Raw genomic sequence first — 21037 nt, 5'->3', positions numbered from 1 at the left:
CCTTAACTACCATCTCCGTGTCCTTATGAATAAAGAGAGAGTATTGGGTGCTTCATTCGAGGAGGTGGTGGATATAAATCGAGAGATTGAGGCGGTTCGCCGTCAGGATCGAGAGGAGAGGGAGGCCAAGAGGCCTCGAGGTTCTGGCAGTTACAGTGGCGCTCCTTCGAGGGGCCAGTTCCAGCATGGTAGGGGTCGTTCTTTTAGGCCCGCTCAGTTGGCTCGTCCCGAGTATCGTGGGGCATCTTCAGGTCGTGGTTATCATGGTTCTCAGCAGAGTCAGCCTTCACTCAGCGCTCTTCCAGCACAGAGTTCATCTCGTGCCCCGTCTGCTCAGGGTTCTTCTAGGCCGAGTGTGTCAGCTAGTCACTCCGGCACGAGGGGTTCCCTTCAGTCCGATTCTCCAACACCTGGGAGTTGTTATGAGTGTGGAGAGTTTGGACATATATGGAGGCAGTGTCCTCGTCGTGCTGCTAGCTCATCTCAGCAGAGGGGTCAGCCCTCGTCTTTTGGTCCGGTTTCTTCAGCACCCGCCCCGCCAGCTAGGTGTGAGGGTCAGGCAATCAGGGGTCGCCCCAGAGGTGGAGGTCGATAGGGCGGTGGTCAGGCTCGCTTTTATGCTCTTCAGGGCAGGACGGATGCCATTACTTCAGATGCCGTCATTACAGGTATTCTTTCAGTCTGCCACAGAGATGCCTCAGTCTTATTTGATCCCGGTTCCAACTATTTTTATGTGTCCTCATATTTTGCTCATCATTTAGGTACGTCCCGAGGGTGTCTTGCTTTACCTGTTCATGTATCTACCCCGGTGGGCGATACGGTTGTTGTAGACCATGTATACCGGTCATGTTTGGTTACTATTGGGGGTCTGGAGACCGAGTTGATGTATTGCTATTGAGCATGGTGGATTTTGATGTTGTTTTGGGCATGGACTGGTTATCTCCGTGTCACGCTATTCTAGATTGTCATGCTAAGACAGTCACTTTGGCTATTCCGGGTGTACCGAGGATCGAGTGGCGTGGTGTGACTGATCATGTCTCCAGTAGGGTAATTTCATTCCTAAAGGCCCAGCGTATGGTTGGGAAGGGTTGTCTTTCATATTTAGCGTTCGTGAGGGATCTTGGAGCCGAGACTTCTAGCATTGATTCTGTTCCAGTTGTGAAGGAGTTTCTCGATGTTTTCCCTGAAGACCTGCCGGGCATGCCCTCGGACAGGGATATTAATTTTGGTATTGACCTAGTGCCGGGCACTCAGCCTGTTTCCATTCCGCCATATCGTATGGCACCAGCGGAGTTGAAAGAATGGAAGGATCAGCTTCAGGAACTCCTGGATAAGGGGTACATTCGGCCTAGTGTGTCACCATGGGGTGCACCGGTTCTGTTTGTGAAGAAGAAGGATGGCACCATGAGAATGTGTATTGACTACAGGCAATTGAACAAAGTAACAGTGAAGAACAAGTATCCCCTGCCTCGCATTGATGATTTATTTAACCAGAATCAGGGAGCGAGGGTGTTCTCCAAGATTGATCTCCGTTCGGGCTATCACCAGTTGAAGATCAGGGATTCAGATATTATGAAGACTGCTTTCAGGACTAGATATGGGCACTATGAGTTTTTTGTTATGTCCTTTGGGCTGACCAATGCCCCAACAGCGTTCATGCATTTGATGAACAGTGTATTTCGGCCGTATCTGGATTCATTCGTTATTGTTTTCATTGATGATATTTGGTGTACTCGCATAGTCAGGAGGAGCACGCACAACATTTGCGAGTTGTATTGCAGAGATTGAGGGAGGAGAAGCTTTATGCAAAGTTCTCCAAGTGTGAGTTTTTGCTCAATTCAGTGGCTTTCTTGGGGCACGTGGTGTCCAGCGAGGGTATTCAGGTCGACCCGAAGAAGATAAAGGCGGTTCAGAGTTGGCCCAGACCGACCTCAGCCACAGAGATTCATAGTTTTCTTGGTTTGGCAGGTTATTATCGCCGGTTTGTTCAGGGATTTCCTCTATTGCATCGCCCTTAACCAAGTTGACTCAGAAGGGTGCTCCATTTGTATGGTCGGACGAGTGCGAGGAGAGCTTTCAGAAGCTCAAGACAGCTTTGACCACAGCTCCGGTATTGGTTTTGCCATCAGCTTCAGGTTCTTATACTGTATATTGTGATGCTTCGAGAGTTGGGATTGGATGTGTATTGATGCGGGAGGGTAGAGTTATTGCTTCTCGTCAGTTGAAGCCCCACGAGAAGAACTATCCTGTTCATGATTTGGAGTTGGCTGCTATAGTTCATGCTTTGAAGATTTTGAGGCACTACTTGTATGGCGTATCTTGTGAGGTATTCACCGATCATCGCAGTCTTCAGCACTTGTTCAAGCAAAAGGATCTTAATTTGAGGCAGCGGAGGTGGCTAGAGTTACTTAAGGATTATGATATTACCATTCTGTATCACCCGGGGAAGGCCAATGTAGTGGCCGATGCTTTGAGCCGAAAGGCAGTTAGTTTGGGGAGTTTGGCGTACATTCCAGTTGGGGAGAGGCCCTTTGCAGTTGATGTTCAGGCCTTGGCCAATCGGTTGGTGAGACTAGATATTTCGGAGCCCAGTCGGGTGTTGGGTTGTGTGGTTTCTCGGTCTTCCTTGTATGATCGCATCAGAGAGCGCCAGTATGATGATCCGCATTTGCTTGTCCTTAAGTACATGGTCCAGCATGATGATGCCAGAGACGTGACCATTGGTGAGGATGGTGTGGTCAAGATGCAGGGCCGGATTTGTGTGCCCAATGTGGATGGGCTTCGGGAGTTGATATTGGAGGAGGCTCATAGCTCGCAGTATTCCATTCATCCGGGTGCCGCGAAGATGTATCAGGATCTTAGACAGCACTATTGGTGGAGAAGAATGAAGAAAGACATTGTAGGATTTGTGGCTCGGTGTCTCAACTATCAGCAGGTGAAATATGAGCATCAGAGATCGGGTGGCTACTTCAGCGGATGGTTATTCCCGAGTGGAAGTGGGAGAGAGTCACTATGGATTTTGTGAGTGGTCTTCCTCGGACTTTGAAGAAATTTAATTCGATTTGGGTGATTGTGGATCGGCTGACCAAGTCCGTGCACTTCATTCCTGTATGTACTACCTATTCATCGGAGCGGCTGGCAGGGATCTTTATCTGGGAGATTGTCCGATTGCATGGTGTTCCAGTGTCTATCATCTCAGATAGGGGTACTCAGTTTACTTCTCAGTTCTAGAAGACTTTTCATTGAGAGTTGGGTACACAGGTGGAGTTGAGCACAACATTTCATCCTCAGACGGACGGACAGTTCGAGCGTACTATTCAGATATTGGAGGACATGTTGCGTGCCTGTGTTATTATTTTGGAGGTTCTTGGGACGGATTTTTGCCGCTTGCAGAGTTTTCCTACAACAACAGTTATCAATCGAGCATTCAGATGGCTCCGTATGAGTCATTGTATGGGAGGCGGTGTAGATCTCCTGTTGGTTGGTTCGAGCCCGACGAGGCTAGGCTATTGGGGACAAAGATGGTTCAGGATGCCTTGGAGAAGGTGAAGCTGATTCAAGAGAGGCTTCGTACAGCTCAGTCCCGTCAGAAGAGTTATGCGGACCGGAAGGTTCGAGATGTGTCTTATATGGTTGGTGAGAAGGTCTTGCTGAAGGTTTCGCCCATGAAGGGTGTCATGAGGTTTGGAAAGAAAGGGAAGTTGAGTCCGCGGTTTATTAGGCCTTTTGAGGTACTTAGAAGGATTGGGGAGGTGGCTTATGAGCTTGCCTTGCCACCCAGCTTGTCGGGCGTGCATCCGGTATTTCATGTATCTATGCTTCAGAAGTATGTTGGGGACCCGTCCTATGTATTGGACTTCAGCATGGTTCAGTTGGATGATGATTTGACTTATGATGTAGAGCCAGCAGCCATTTTGGATCGTCAGGTTCGGAAGTTGAGATCAAAGGATGCTGCTTCAGTGAAACTGCAATGGAGAGGTCAGCCCGTGGAGGAGGCTACTTGGGAGACCGAGGGGGAGATGCGGAGCAGATATCCTCACCTGTTTGAGGCTTCAGGTATGTTTCTTGACCCGCTCGAGGACGAGCGTTTGTTTTAGTTGGGGAGGATGTGACGACCCGACCCGTCGTCACGTGAGTTACCACCCCGTTTCTCCCATTTTCTTCTTCTTCATGCTTCATTATAAGAGTCTTGTGTGAACGAGTTGATTTGGATTGGTTTTACAAGGAAATGAGACACTTAGTCTCTTTAAGGAAGGGTTATTTTGGAAAAGTCAACCGGATGTTGACTTATGAGTTAGAGGGCTCGGATGTATTTTCTGGTGATTTGGTTAGTTTCTGGGGATGATTTGTGACTTAGGAGCGTGATCGGAAGTAATTTTGGAGGTCCGGTGTAGAATTAGGCTTGAGTTGGCGAAGTTAGTATTTTGGCGAATTCCGGTTGTTAGGTGAGATTTTGATCCGAGGGTCGGAATGGAATTCCGAGAGTTGCTGTAGATTCGTTGGGTGATTTGGGATGTGTGCGCAAAATTTCAGGTCATTCGGAGGTGTTTTGGTCGGGTTTTTGATCGAATGCGTATTTCGGAAGTTTTAGAAAAACTTAGGCTTGAATCCGATGTAATTTGATGGTTTTGGTGTTGTTTGTGGTGTTTTGATGATTGGAGCAAGTTTGAATGGTTTTTTAGGATGGATTGGCACTTTTGGTTAAGGTCCCAGGGGCCTCGGGGTGATTTCGGATGGCCATCGGGATGAATTTTGAACTTGTTGCATTTCTGAAGTTGCTGGTATCTGGTATTTCCGCATCTGCGGAAAAGGGGTCGCAAATGTGGTTCCGCAGATGCGAATAAGGAATCGCAGGTGCGGGTGTTGGCCATTTGGAGAAATTTCGCAGAAGCGGATGATTTCCGCAGGTGCGGTCTCCACAGATATGGTTAATGACCGTAGAAGCAGTTCGTGCATGCAGGGGAGGTTCCGCAGAAGCGGAGGCTTGACTGCAGAAGCGGTCCTGGGCATAGTGAAGATCCGCAGAAGCGGTAACCGCAGGTGCGGTTCATTTATCGCAGATGCGAAAATGTCTGATCAGAGAAGAGTTTTAAAAGCTCATTTTATTTCGCAAGCAAAGGTTTATTTCCTCCATTTTTGAGCAACCTTGAGAGCTTTTGGACGGGAATTGAAGGTGATTTCGACTGGGTGGGATTGGAGGTGAGTTCTATGACCTAAATACATGATTTTAATGGTAGAATTAACATAGAAATTTATGAAAATTCATCAAAAGGGGGAAAAGCTAGGGCTTGGAATTTGATATTTCAAAGTGGGATTTGATGGGTTATTTGGGCTCGGATTTGGGAGTTTTTGGTATGTATAGACTCGTGGCAAGATAAGGAATCCGATGATGTCGAATTTTCTGATTTTCGAGAAGTGGGTCCGGCGCTCGGGTTTTGCAAATTTCGTGAATTTCGATTTTTTCGAGTCTTTTTTATTGAGTTATGTTCCCTTAGCCTATTGTAACGTATTCGTTGTGGTTTTGACAAGATTCGACGCGCGAGGAGGCCGATTTGAGAGCAAGGGCATAGTGAGCTAGGACTTTGGCCGACTTGAGGTGAGTAATGATAGTAAATGATATCCCGAGGGTTTGAAACCCCGGATTTGCACAACATAGTGCTATATTGAGGTGAAACACGCGCTTCATTACGAGCACGGGGTTGTTTTCTACTGGGGATTGTGACTTGGTCCGTCCCGATTGATATTTTTACCGCGTATTTGACTGAAATGTATTTGTTATCAACCTGATTAGGGCCTATTGCCATATTTTGGGCTTCATGCCGACTACTTGAATCCTTCGTGGATCTTTATCACTGTTTCCTCACTATTTGATATACTACTTGAACTCAGTCCTGATGATTATACTGTTTTACAAACTCAGCTGCTTTAATTGAACTTTGAGACTTAAATGATATTTCCACTGTTGTTTGGGCTGAGCACTACTATTTTATTGATGCCCGAGAGGCTTATGATGTTTTCTGGACTGAGTGAGGCCGAGGGCCATATGTGAGAAGGCTTTCAGGCCTTGAGTGTGATCTGAGAAGGATTTCAGGCCTTGAGTGTGATGTGAGAAGGCTTTCAGGCCTTGAGTGTGATGTGAGAAGGCTTTCAGGACTTGAGTGTGATGTGAGAAGGCTTTCGGGCCTTATGTTGATATAGCGCTTGGGCCGTAAGGGGCCCCTCCGAAGTCTGCACACCCACAGTGAGCACGGGTACCCATGTGATTTCAGAGTGAGCCCAAGGGGCTGATATTGTGTTGAGTGACTGATACTGAGCCCGAGGGGCTGATACTGTTCTAAGCGATTGATACTGGGCCCGAGGGGCAGATTTCTACTCACTATTTACTTGTCATTTTACCTGAGTTACTTGTTTTTATAAGGAGATTTCATTTGACTTTTTACTGTTTTACTGCTTAAAGTGATATACTGCCTGATATAGAATTGCCTTGTGCACTTATGTGTTTTCATGCCTTAAGTTATTATTTATTATTGTTACTCACTGGGTCGGAGTACTCACATTACTCCCTGCACCATGTGTGCAGATTCAGGCATGGCAGAGTCCGCACCTGAGCACTGATATTCTTTCCGGACCAGGAGCGAGTTGGAGTTTCGAGGTAGCTGTTGACGTCCGCAGCCCCTTGACTCCCCCTATTTTATGTTTATTTCAGTACCTTCAGACTATTGTATCAAATACTCTATTTTGTAGACTTATAACAACTCTGTAGTAGCTCATGACTTGTGACACCCCGGTTTGGGCTGTGTCGGGATGGTTCCCTTTGCTATTGTCGCTGTTTTCGCTTTTATAACTATTTTATACGCGTTTTGGATTTATTAATGTTAAGTAATTGTTAAAAGAAGTGTTTCCGTTGTTCTGGCTGGCCTTGTCTTCACGAGAGGCGCCAACACGGTCGGGTTTGGGATTTGGGCCGTGACACTATTAACTTTCTATAGCTATCATATACATAAATACTTCCTATAACTACTATTCAGTTGTTACGGTAGTGTATTCGTTGTATTCATGAATACAGCAACAAAAAGTGCCTAAAAATCAAGACAGTTTAGCTGTACGCACATGTATCCACATGTATTCGCACCATGTATTCATGAATACAATAACAAAAAGCACCTAAAATCAGCGCAGTCCAGTTGTACACGCATGTATTCGCGCTGCTGCATTCATGAATACGACAGTAAAAAGCGCCAAAAATCAAGGGAGTCCAGCTGTACGTTCATGTATTCACATATATTCGCGCCATGTATTCATGAATACAGCAGCAAAAAACGCCTAAAATCAAGGCGGTACAGCTGTACGCACATGTTTTCACATGTATTCGCGTTGCTGTATTCATGAATACAGCAGTAAAAAACGCCTAAAATCAGGGCAGTCCCAACTGTACGCGCATGCGTATTCGCGCCATGTATTCATGAATACAGTAACGACAATCACCTTAAAAATAGGTATGTCCAGCTGTCTAAGAAAGAGGAAAAACATAAATAGCTTATTTCATGTCTCAATGGTAGTATATACCATAAATACTTATTTTGCTATAAAATATAAAAGATAGCTATAGAAAATAATATTTTAAAATAATTTGAATTATAATAAATAGGGTGTATACCTTTGCTATAGGAGGTAAAATTTCCAACTGTAAAACACAAAAAGGGAGCCAAATAAAGTTTAACATAAATTCGAATTTGGGTCTTACACAGAAAATCTTCCAAATAGGCCTCCCAACAATGTCATATATGTTTAGTTTGTGACTCCGGCTGGTACTAGTTTTAAAATATTTCAGCATAGGTATATAAAATTTTATCAACCTAGCGGGTGCCACGCCACGCTCACCATAAGGAGTGGATCCGCCAGTGGGTATATTTGACACCTCCCACCTGTACACGTATCGAGAGTAACTCTAACCAACTTGGCTTCGGTAGGAAGAAACCATCTAGTTTGTTGGAGACTAATATTAATATTACTAAACTTCTTGTTTGAGATGCAATCAAATGTTAGATAAATCAGAAATGGTTACTTAGCCTTACATGAATAATTACCATTACATAATTCAACTCCAGCACGATGTGCTTCCAACTGGTCAATAAATTAACAAACATCTTACAATACTATGATTCGTCAATATAAGAGATTTTTTTTTTTTATATGGTTGTTTGTAAATTGTTATTTTCTAGCAGTTATAGTTTTCACACCCCATGAAACGAAAAGAGACACTATTATTATCAACCAGAATAGAGTAAAAGAAAAGGACTTGAAGAAAAAAATATTGTGACTGTATTATGAAGACCTTGTAAAATTTTAGTCATAACTCATAACTCTTTTTTCCTGATGAAAGGTTCCATCAAAATTCACTCTTATAGCGCAAAAAACATCTGATATTAGGACCCATTTTTTAGTTGCAATGTTCTTAACTTCTAATTTATGATTTATGACGATGGAATTTAAAGAGTTAAGATTTAGTTAAGGGAATTTTTGGATTTACAAGGTTAATAATACTCGATTTCACAAAAATAATGGGACGAGCCTCGTGCGTTGGGCATGCATTTTACAAGACAAGAGCCCTACGTTTGGCTTAGATCGTTTTACGAGTGCCTCGTCCCACACAATTTCTGAAGAGTCTTATAACCCGTTTGGCCAAGCTTCTAAAATCAGCTTATTTTGAGAAGTGTTTTTTCTCAAACGTACTTTTAAAAAAAGTGCTTTTGGTGAGAAGTAGTTTGTGTTTGGCTAATTAATCAGAAAAGCACTTTTGAGCAGTAATTAGTGTTTGGCCATGCTTTTGAAAACTGCTTCTAAGTGTATTTTTCTCAAAAGTGAAAACTGTTCTTTCATTTGGTCGCAGAGCATTTTGTTCTCGTTCTCCATCTCCTCCATTTTTCTTAGAATGGCTGTGAGGGTGTCGTTACCTGTATCCCTAACATTGTGAGTAATACCTATTACAGGGGGGCGTGTTGCTCGTTTGTCGCTGACGTAACGCCAACTCTTGCATCTTCTCAGTTTGGCCTTTGAGCGGGCTTGTTGAGAATGTTGGTCAACGTTTTTGTCAACCACGCCTTGAGCAGCTTTTTCACTACCGCTGGTGCCTCTTCCGTTGTGGATGTAGAGGCCCCTTTACCGTGTGAGGCTGTGATGCTGCCGTGAGGAGGGGGTGAGCCATTTCGCCTGGGAGAGGCATCTGGTGTTACGTCTTCACCCTCCGTTTCATTGACATCATTGATGGTGTGGAGGAGGTTGGTGGTGAGGTCGGCTATTGCTTTCCTCTTTTCCTCCCCGTTGCCTACCATGCTAGATTTGTGTACACAAGTGTAGGTTTTTTGCATTTTTTTTAGATATAGAAGAAACTAAAATTTTAACTAGAAAATTCCTACAGACGGCGCCAAATTGTTTGACCAAAAAGTATGAAACTCTTTGTTAAACTAATTAAATGAAAGGATAAGGGGTTAATCCTAGTTAAAGATAATGTCTCTAGATCTAAAATCAGTTTATATAGATAATGTGGGACCACGGTATAATAGATTTAATGCAAAACATAACAAGTGTGGTTGTTGTTGATGTGGCGAGAGTAAGCAATAGATGACATTAACCGTAAATAAGGAGGAAGATTCACCCAATAATGAAAGAGGTGAATGATTCCTTCTTCTGACAATGATGAATGACAAGAATATGAGAGAATATTATACACTTTCTCGGATCTGGTGGAACAATGGATTGAATATAAGGATCGAATCTCCCTCAGAAAGTTGTTCTTTGTATTTATCTAGAGAGCTTGCTTTTCGAAAGTGTTCTTATCAAATGGAATATTACATGTCCCTTTCTTCTCTCTCTTTCTATTAATCTAGGACATGCCCCTAACCTAGCCTAAAGTTCAGGTACAGAGAATATTCAATGGAATATTTCCCTAAATATCTTATTACAAAACTAGCTGTTATTTGCTGGCTTAAACGTTCGACCCCGGCCCCGAGTAACAGTTCGCCAGTAAGTTCCTTCAATCTTGTGTACGATCTCGGCCTAATCGCCTCTCAGTAATCCATCCTTGTGCCAGGTTCCCTTAGTCAGATTTTGATCCATACAAAACCATTTTACGTGTGCCTCCTCCCAGGCAATTTCTGAAGAGAGTTATTTTGCCATGGTACATAATTTTTGTTATATCTATATATTTAAAGTATACTCTGGTATGTGTATTTGCTGTTTTTGCCTGATTGTTTTTGAACTTCATATCCAATATACCGTAATTATATATACATGTCTAACTAATACATTCTTGCTTTGGGAAAACAAGAAAGAAACCTCCTTTCCACACCCATAACAAATAGTCAATTCCTTAACTTCAGCAATTGGATACCAGTCGTGGCAACCTTCTTTCTTTTTCATTTTAATATTCTTTTTTTCTATTTTTTTTTTCAATCACCAGAAATATGCTTGCCACTAAGTAGTGACCTAGTCTTTATTTGGACTTTGCTATCATCTTAGTGGTTAACCATGATGCAGTTATATAAATGTTAAAGAAAGATGTCTCCCTGCAATATATAAACTAGAGTTCCCAACTTAACTATGCAACACAAGTCTTAGTTCTACCCTTCTCTTGTCCCAATATAGTTGCAAAATGAGAAGAAGCTTTGGGAATTTGCTTTATAGCCAGCACTGTTGTTGCTGATTACTCTTATGGGTATACTTCTCCCTCACCTTCTTACATTTCTAAGAAGTATTACAAATCACCATCTTCACCCAAGTACCCTGTACCTACTCCTTATTATAAGTCACCTGCTATTGCAAAGCACTACTACAAGTCGCCAGTTTCTGTAAAATACTACAAGTATCCAGCTCCCGTAAAATACTACAACTCGCCAGTTCCCGTAAAATACTACAAGTCTTCAGCTCCCGCAAAATACTACAAGTCGCCAGCTCCCGCAAAATACTACAAGTCGCCAGCTCCCGCTAAGTACTACAAGTCACCAGCTCCTTCAAAGAACTACTACAAGTCACCATCGCCTACAAAGTATTACAAGTCACCATCGCCTACAAAATATTACAAATCGCCTGCTCCCTCTAAATACTACAAGTCACCGCCGTCACCAAAATATTACAAGTCTCCAGTTTACTACAAGTCTCCACCACCTCCAGCTTATTATGAAAAATCACCTTCGTATTACAAGTCACCTCCACCTCCTCCAAAATACTATGAGCAGTCACCTTATTACAAGTCACCTCCACCCCCACCAAAATACTATGAGCAATCACCATCTTCTTACAAAGCTCCACCTCCACCATACTATAAAGATTCTACACCTTCCTATAAATCTCCTCCACCTCCACCAAAATACTACGAGCAATCACCTATAGCTTACAACTTGCCATCTCTACCAAAGACCTATGAAAAATCACCATCTTATTACTCACCTCCACCACCAGCGAACTATTACAAGCAAACTCCCACCTATACCTCACCTCCACCACCTGAGAAGTACGAGCAATCCGTCACATATGCTTCACCTGCACCCCCATCAGCATCTCCTCCGCCAACCTACTACTAATTTTAACTATTCAATTATTTTCCGCCATTTCCATGACTTTAAATTCCTTTTTTTCCTCTTATCTTTAGCAACTCCATTTCCTACGCCAAAATTCGATGTATGTTTCCCGAAACGATCGGCTTTTGCTTAATGTGCGTTCAATGTTCTTCTATTTTAATAATTTGTATTATGTATTTATTTGAGATTTAAGAAAGATCCTCATGATCTCTATCAATTCTGATATTTGAGTTTCAAAATACTGTGATTTTCCTTTGTTATTTTTTTTATTTTATAAATCTTTTATATTACATAGTTCAAATAGGGAATGATTTAATGGACAAAATCTAATTGATTTCGAATTCCTAAATATTTGTAAAATAATAAAATGACTATTTTGCCTTGTGTGAAATCTAATTTTAAAAGGGTATAAAAGACGAACGATATTTCGCTAAGGGCTTTCGTATTTTTAATATAGTATAGATATAGATAATAAACAAAAGAAGTTATGAAAGATTAAAATAGTTCATAATCTAAAATTTCCATTGAGACCCAAGTCTTTTGATTTTGAAAGAAGAAAACTCGCAAATTTGAGATTAAGAGAAATGCTTATATTTATGGGATTTTAAAAATTTGGAGCCTCTTTTTTGAGTGTATTCGTTTGAAGTCACAGATAAACTAATAGAATAAAGGAAAGAAAAATAGGGAAATTAAGAAAAGACAAATAGGAAATTGGGAGATAACCGAAAAGCGAAACGAATGAGACAAAAGGAAATAAAAAACACAAAAGGGAGCCAAATAAAGTTTAACATAAATTCGAATTTGGGTCTTACACGGAACCAAAAAGGGGGGAATTTGCATCTATACCCGCTTTTTGGGTCACGTTCTAACTTATACCCGCTTTGCAAAAAGAATTGCAAGCGTACCCACTTTTCGCGTAAACTTCAGAAATACGAGCCTGAAGTAGCAAAGGCAATCACGCAAACTTCTACATTCTAGTAGACGGGCCTGAAGTTGTTTGTAATTGCTGAACTTAAGCATTCTACTAGCTGATGTTTTGTTCTCTATTTGTTGAACTTCAACATGTTTTAGCTGAAGTTTTGTCCTGGATTCAATAGTTTTGTCGTAAAGCTTTTTCAAAAACATCCGCAGAAGATACTGAAGTTATTTAGTTCATTTGTAAAACTTCAGCACTAAATAAGCTGAGTTTTGTTGTCACGACCCAATTTCCAACCCGGTCGGGCGCCTCTCGTGAAGACAGGGCCAGCCAACTAACTCAAATCGTCTCTTTAACAATTATTAAACATAAATAAATAGATAAATACAGCTTAACGACAATAATAACCAGTATTTACAACCCAACACAACCCGACCGGGGTGTCACAAGTCACGAGCATCTAAAGAAGTCTGAATACGACTACAGGGTCAATAATATAAAAAATAAAATCTGGAATCAGAAGACGGAGTCCGGTGCCGCGAACGCTGGCGGTCACCTTGCTCAGCTACAATGGTAATACCTTCGTTTAGCTAATAGCCCGCTACCGGGTGAACAATACCTGCAACTGCACGCGATGTGCAGGGAGTAAAGTGAGTACTCCAACTCAGTGAGCAATAAAAGTAAATAATAACTGAGCGGTAAGAAATCACGTAAAAGCACTCCATCAAGCTGTATAGGACAGTGCAAATCTTTGAGAAAAACAGTGAGACCATAAAAATCCTTCAGAAAATATCTGGGCTCAGTTAAAACCTCTTTTGGAAATATCCTTTCCAACAATTAAGCAAATGAATGTGAAATCAGATAGTGCAAGTCAGCACATAAGTCAGCCCCTCGGGCACAGCACTCCACAAACAATTAACACCGGGGCGTCTGGTACACGGTGCAAGAAGTAGCATGGATGCCAATGAAATGAGAGTGCTGAATGTCATGACACGTAATACAAACAGGAACCAATGCATGAGTGCAATGCAATGCATATGACTGCTGCGGCGTGCAGCCCGATCCATTTGGGTAACCGCGCTCACTGTGGGGGTTCAGACTACAGAGGGGCTCCTACAACCCAAGAGCAATATCAATATAACACCGCTGCGGCGTGCAGCCCGAGCCATCCATATATCCAGAAATCACTATAACACTGCTGCGGCGCGCAGCCCGATCCATGCTCAATCCAGAAATGCACATAAGCCCTTTGGGCAATAATAAAATAGCAGTTCTCAGTTCAAAACATCAGTAAAATATCATTTATGTTTTCAAATCATGAAGAAATGGCTGAATTTGAAAAACAGTATTAAAACCCTGGACCGAGATCAAATAACATGCAAACTAATGCAAAAACAGTGATATCAATCCCTGAAGGATTCAAATAATCGGCACGAAGCCCAAAATATGGCAATCAGCCAAAATCATGATGATAACAAGTAGTTTCAGTCACATACGTAGTAATTTCATCAATCGGGATGGACCAAGTCACAATCCCCAACGATGCTCTACCCCACGCTCATATCCGGCGTGCAAGTCACCTCAATACAGCACTATGATGTGCGAATCCGGGGTTTCAAACCCTCAGGATATCATTTACAAGTATTACTCACCTCGAACCGGCGAAATCTCAAGCCCGCGACGCCTTTGCCCCTCAAATCGGCCTCCTCGCGCGTCGAATCTAACCAAAATCAGGGCGAATACATCACAATATGCCAATGGGACAATACCGAATCGAAAACAGTCGAAAAATAGCAACAATCTCGAAACTAGCAAAACCCGAGCCCCGGGCCCACTTCTCGAAAAATTACGAAACTCACATTACCGGATTCCTCGTCTCGCCACGATTTCATACATACCAAGAACTCCCAAATCCGAGCTCAAATGACCTGTCAAATCCCAAACTGAAATATCAAAAACTCAAGCCCTAGTCCATCAATTTTAGGCTTAAGTCCCTGAATTTCTAGGTTAATTTCACATAATAGACATGTTTTTAACTCAAAAATCTTACCTTCAATAAACTCCAGTCGAAACCCTCTTCAATTGCTCCCAAAAAGCTCTCAAGATGCTCAACAATGGAGGATAATAATACCTAGCTCGCGGAGGAAATATTTAATAATCAGCCCAGCACTTTCACTTATGCGGTCCCCATCCCGCTTCTGCGGGACCGCTTCCGCGCTATTCCTTCCGCTTCTGCGGAAATCCCACTCTCGAACCAAACCGCTTCTGCGGTCACAACATCGCATAAGCGATTTCGCTTTTGCGGCTACACCAACGCTTCTGCGGAACCAGGCGCCCAGGCCTCCTCACCGCTTCTGCGATTAACCCATCGCTTAAGCGGGTCCGCTTCTGGGTCCAAGACTCGCAGAAGCGAGAATACCAGATATCAGCAACATTTGAAGTCTCCAAATCCAAATTTCATCCCGCTAGCCATCCGAAATCGCCCCGAGGCCCCCCGGGACCTCAACCAAAAGCACCAACATGTCTTAAAACATTATCCAAACTTGTTCCAATCATCACAACACATCAAACAACACTAAAATCATCAATTTTCATCAGATTCAAGCCTATGTTCTTTTAAAACTTCCGAAACCCGCATTCGATCAAAAACCCAACCAAACGACGTCCGAATGACCTGAAATTTTGCACACACATCACAAAGCACATATCGAAGCTACAACAACTCTCGGAATTCCATTCCGACCCTCGGATCAAAATCTCACCTATCAACCGGAATTTGCCAAAATACTAACTTCGCCAATTCAAGCCTAATTCTACACCAGACCTCCAAAATCAATTCCGATCGCACTCCTAAGTCACAAATCGTCCCCCGAAGCTAACCGAATCACCGGAAATCACATCCGAGCCCTCTAAATCAATAGTCAACATTCGGTTGACTTTTCCAACTTAAGATTCCTTAAAGAGACTAAGTGTCTCATTTCTTATCAAAACCAATCCAAATCAACTCTAACACACCACATACCGATAACAAAACATGAAGAAGCATGAAATGGAGGAAACGGAGCAATAACACATGAGACGACGGGTCGAGTTGTCACATCCTCCCCAACTTAAACAAACGCTCGTCCTCGAGTGTACCCAGAGTTGTCCTAGAAGCCAACCAATAGCTGAATGACCTTATCAAGCATATACCCGGGGTGATCCCTCGTCACCCTATCTCGCATAGGTCCGATAACACAATATAGCTGAAATTTCACAGTCCATCTAAACCATAAACCGTAGAACCACATTGCACTTCCCGAAATCATACACAAGGTCAGAACCTCACATCTATACTCAGAATAAACCTGAACCAGCTGTAACAACCCATACCTGCAACCTCAGGTGAGATCATATGATATACAACATAATCCAAACACTCGAGACGGTAACTTCTATTCACAGTAGTTACCCACAGCAACCAAATACAGATAGAAAACCATGTTATTAGCTAAAGTCTTATTCCAACACTTTCGTATACTGCCAACAACAAATGAAACACGTGATAAACCATAACCATTCCTTAGATCAAACATTCATGTTGCCACTTTCCTCTGACTAAGACCACAATAGATTTCCGAGCCGAACCTCGATATTAACCTTTCAACAAGCTGAAACCAAATCCGTTCGTATTCATTAATGACCCCCAACGATCACCTCGGGTCCAACACACCACTCTGGTGATATGACACCTCAACACCGGCCTAAGCCACAACTCGCATAATACACGCACCAATAAGAGACGGTCTGAACATACTCAAATCATGAAAATGACTCAAACGAAAGAGCTGTACCTCAAGCTCATCAATACCGTTACAACACAAGGCTGAGACCCCATCTCACATCATAGAATAGAACATATGAATCTACCCCGAAAGGTCATAACTTCACGCAACCTCGCTACAACGCGCGATCCTAACCAAACACTGTTACACATGAAGCAACTCAAGTCACTATGCCCAAAATCGACAGCCACGCACAATTTGATGTCTCGAGCCAAAACAATACATTACATTCACGGTGAAACAAATAACATACGACACGCAACCCGATAGGTCATAGCCAACACTCCATTACTCTACCCGCTCGACTTTCACTATAAATCCCCAATAGAACCGCACCACATGTGTCTATAACCAACAAATCATGACATCTCACAGCACAGAAAAGCAACTCATAGATCTCCCCAGATCACTATCAAGTTCAATAACGATCGAATCAACCTCTCCCTCAACAATACAACTCAGGACCAACCAAGCTAACTCAAGCTAAATACGTAGCCACATCGGCCTGCCAACGAATTCAATACCAAGAAGCCTGAAGCTTCTCCTTCCACTACTATAACTCCTGTCGGAGCCGTACGATGCGGTGCCCGACACCAAGTCAACATCAAAATCCACAACCTCGCCCGGCAACGTGCCCGGCCATAAGAAACGCATCCGAAAAGTCCCTCAACACCGGAACTGAATCAATGGTAGAAACCTCTGCACTGACATCCATCACGAAAGCCCAATCAAGAAAAAGCAATCCTTCCCAGCTGTTCGCTGGTCTTTGGAATACAAACCACTCTGCTAGAACATAATCCGATGTGCCTCGCCACGCAGCCTGTGGCATTTTCCGGCATAGCCCATAGCACAATAGTCTGGAATAACCCAACACTGAGACAGCCAGTCTACATCCCAACATCATATCCAAAATCTAACATACCAAGCAAAGAAAGATCCACTCGGGCCTCCAAATCCCAATAACTGCTAAACAATGCCGATACACACGATCCACAACCACTACATAGGCTGTACATGAGAACTTCCAGTCTCCAACTCCATATAGCACACGAATCTCTGTACCTGATCCCAAATTCCACAGTATGAATGCATATTACACCTCAAGTACCCAGTCATTCCACGAAAGATATTCTAACATTCCCCTGAGCCATCACGCAAACTCAGATATCAACAGTCGATCTAACAAGAAAATGTCGCAACACTACCGAAACATCATCTGTTTAATCACATTACCTTTCCAATTAGCAGTACCATTTCCTTGATTATCTGAGGCTACCCGTTGCCTAAGGGTCTTATGAACTTCCTTTCAGAACTGAACTGTAACCTAGCACACGCCAGTCTCGGTCCTCTACAACATACCGCATATACCATACCATCCAGGAATAACATGAAAACTTTTATCTCCCTTCCGAGCCACAGAAATCTACTCGCTCTACTAGTCAAGAACTTCCATTGATCCCATCTAGAAGAAAACTCATTACACATTCCATGCTTCGCATGCCCATAGAAGATATATACATCTCCAATCCACGGTAAAACTCAACAAGAACTCTCTCCCAATTCCATTTGCTCAAGCTAAACTGCCAGGACTGAATCCTTCTATCCAAACCAAGCTAAGCAAGCTGCTAGAACTCAAGAGCTTTGCTGCACAATACCTGCAAAAGCTCATTACCTCGAACACATACGAAGAATTAATCATATCCTTATCTTACCGATTCGATCCACTAACAAGCTACTTCATTTATCTAGATTTCCTTCTGATTCATTTTCAACTTGATATCCCCTCTTGCTGTAGCACCACAATGCCTCAACCCATGTTTACCACACGAGACTCGAACATAAGACCACACTTTCTAAGACCCATAAGCCACTGAATACTCTCTCAAATGTTCCCAGAAATACCACATTCCAGAATACTTTACTCTGAAGAACTTCCTGCGAATCTAAATTCGTTACCTTTACTTTCCAGATACTGATACATAGAATCCCATAATTATCATAAAATACCACAAGTCTTGACCTTTCCGATGAAAACACAGTCTCTGACCACATACACAACCTTAAGACACCTGATTTGTTACATGTAGAATCTTGAACACAATAAACCATTCTCGAGAGTCATTCACTCTTATTCAACTGCAAATTACCTGACTTAACGAACAGATCCACTCGTGCCTTATTGGCACTCCGATACCGCAAAATGAGATCCTCATCCTAATACAGCCAAGCAACTTCCTGCTCTATGCACCGAGCATTCTTTACCAACAACAACTCTAGACATTCCGTGATTCTCATACCCTATGGAACATAATATAACCTTTGTTAAAATTTTGCTTCACTCGTGCCATCCTCGGCTCAATTTCTGCAACCCGAACTGATCCGCCAGCATACCTCGAAACGGAACCGACATAGCACATAACCGTGCAATCAGCTAATCAACAGCAACCTCCCCAACTTGGCTCGAAGCCATGTATCAGGACACACTCAACAACTCGTAACACTTTTACTCTAATAATACCACAGTGCCATAGTGAGATTAAACTCAAATCATGTACAAGTTTGTGAAAACACAGATCATCTAGTACTGTAATCCTCTACAAACCTCGCATTAATCCCCACATCAGTTGAGTCCACCCTCTTGAGCGACCCGAATTTTCAAATTACAACACGTACCCTTCAATAACACACGAGATCTTCTAACATACACATAAGGATCATACCACTTAAGAACACTCCGTAGGAGATAACTCACCTGCTTCGCCTCAATTTAGTATTTCCGCATACCTTCCACCGTCATACATATTACACAGTCATTTAGTCTTCCTGAGTCTGAACTTATACCACCACACGAAATGCCCTTCACTCCCCAACTTAGAAGACACGAAAATATTCTTCACGCGCCCATAACTCGGACTACACATCAAATCAAAATAGGAATCGAACACTTAACAACTCATCTATTATTCAGCAGACTCCTTCGTCACTACCAAGATCACATAGATACATCTCGCAGTAATACATACTCATCACATGGATATCCAACCGCCATTCCGGCTAATAAGGACAATACTGAACATATAAGTTCGAAACACTTGCTCACATAATCAGCACCTCGGTGCTCATGCCATAGGCAAAGATCCGGCCTCAAGTCCTCCAGACTGGCCCAACATACTCACAAAGATTACCTCTCGCCCCTCGATCGGGGAATCACAAGCCATCAAGGCACATATACTACTGAGCGCTCATGTGCGTATACAGAAGTGTGGAAGGGATTTCAACAGTTATATCTCAAGCTGAATCGAGTACGCACGATAAGAATTCCAAGAATGGGAGGTTTTCCTAAAGGTTCTGCAGCCTCCCGAGGAGAAATACAGGCGTCCCCGTACCGCTCCGCGAGACTCTACTAAACCTGCTTATGACTCGTGAGACCTAGTAACCTAGGCTCTGATACCAACTTGTCACGACCCAATTTCCAACCCGGTCGTGATGGCGCCTCTCGTGAAGACAGGGCCAGCCAACTAACCCAAATCGTCTCTTTAACAATTATTAAACATAAATGAATAGATAAATACAGCTTAACGACAATAATAACCAGTATTTACAACCCAACACAACCCGACCGGGGTGTCACAAGTCACGAGCATCTAAAGAAGTCTGAACACGACTACAGGGTCAATAATATAAAAAATAAAATCTGGAATCAGAAAACGGAGTCCGGTGCCGCGAACGCTGGCGGTCACCTTGCTCAGCTACAATGGTAATACCTTCGTTTAGCTAATAACCCGCTACCGAGTGAACAATACTTGCACCTGCACGCGAGGTGCAGGGAGTAAAGTGAGTACTCCAACTCAGTGAGCAATAAAAGTAAATAATAACTGAGCGGTAAGAAATCACGTAAAAGCACTCCATCAAGCTGTATAGGACAGTGCAAATCTTTGAGAAAAACAGTGAGACCATAAAAATCCTTTAGAAAATATCTGTGCTCAGTTAAAACCTCTTTTGGAAATATCCTTTCCAACAGTTAAGCAAACCAATGCGAAATCAGATAGTGCAAGTCAGCACATAAGTCAGCCCCTCGGGCACAGCACTCCACAAACAATTAATACCAGGGCGTCTGGTACACGGTGCAAGAAGTAGCATGGATGCCAATGAAATGAGAGTGCTGAATGTCATGACACGTAATACAAACAGGAACCAATGCATGAGTGCAATGCAATGCATATGACCGCTGCGACGTGCAGCCCGATCTATTTGGGTACCCGCGCTCACTGTGGGGGTTCAGACTCCGGAGGGGCTCCCACAGCCCAAGCGTAATATCAATATAACACCGCTGTGGCGTGCAGCCCGAGCCATCCATATATCCAGACATCACTATAACATTGCTGCGGCACGCAGCCCGATCCATGCTCAGTCCAGAAATGCACATAAGCCCCTTGGGCAATAATAAAATAGCAGTTCTCAGTTCAAAACGTCAGTAAAATATCATTTAAGTTTTCAAATCATGAAAGATGGCTGAATTTGCAAAACAGTATTAAAACCCTGGACCGAGATCAAATAACATGCAAAGTAATGCAAAAACAGTGATATCAATCCCTGAAGGATTCAAATAATCGGCACGAAGCCCAAAACATGGCAATCAGCACAAATCATGATGATAACAAGTAGTTTCAGTCACATATGTAGTAATTTCATCAATCGGGACGGACCAAAACACAATCCCC

General features: G+C 42.8%; 1 protein-coding gene across 1 annotated transcript; it reads left to right on the top strand.

Annotated features, from left to right (window-relative positions):
- Positions 9622-11815, top strand: LOC109228060 (extensin-2-like). Its single transcript, XM_019393242.1, has 2 exons — positions 9622-9670; positions 10660-11815. The coding sequence occupies exons 1-2, from the start codon at positions 9622-9624 to the stop codon at positions 11577-11579; spliced, it is 969 nt and encodes a 322-aa protein (XP_019248787.1). The 3' UTR covers positions 11580-11815.

Source organism: Nicotiana attenuata, chromosome 6 (genome assembly GCF_001879085.1).
Source record: "Nicotiana attenuata strain UT chromosome 6, NIATTr2, whole genome shotgun sequence".
Lineage (NCBI taxonomy): Eukaryota > Viridiplantae > Streptophyta > Magnoliopsida > Solanales > Solanaceae > Nicotiana > Nicotiana attenuata.
This window is presented reverse-complemented; position numbering and strand designations above follow the sequence as displayed.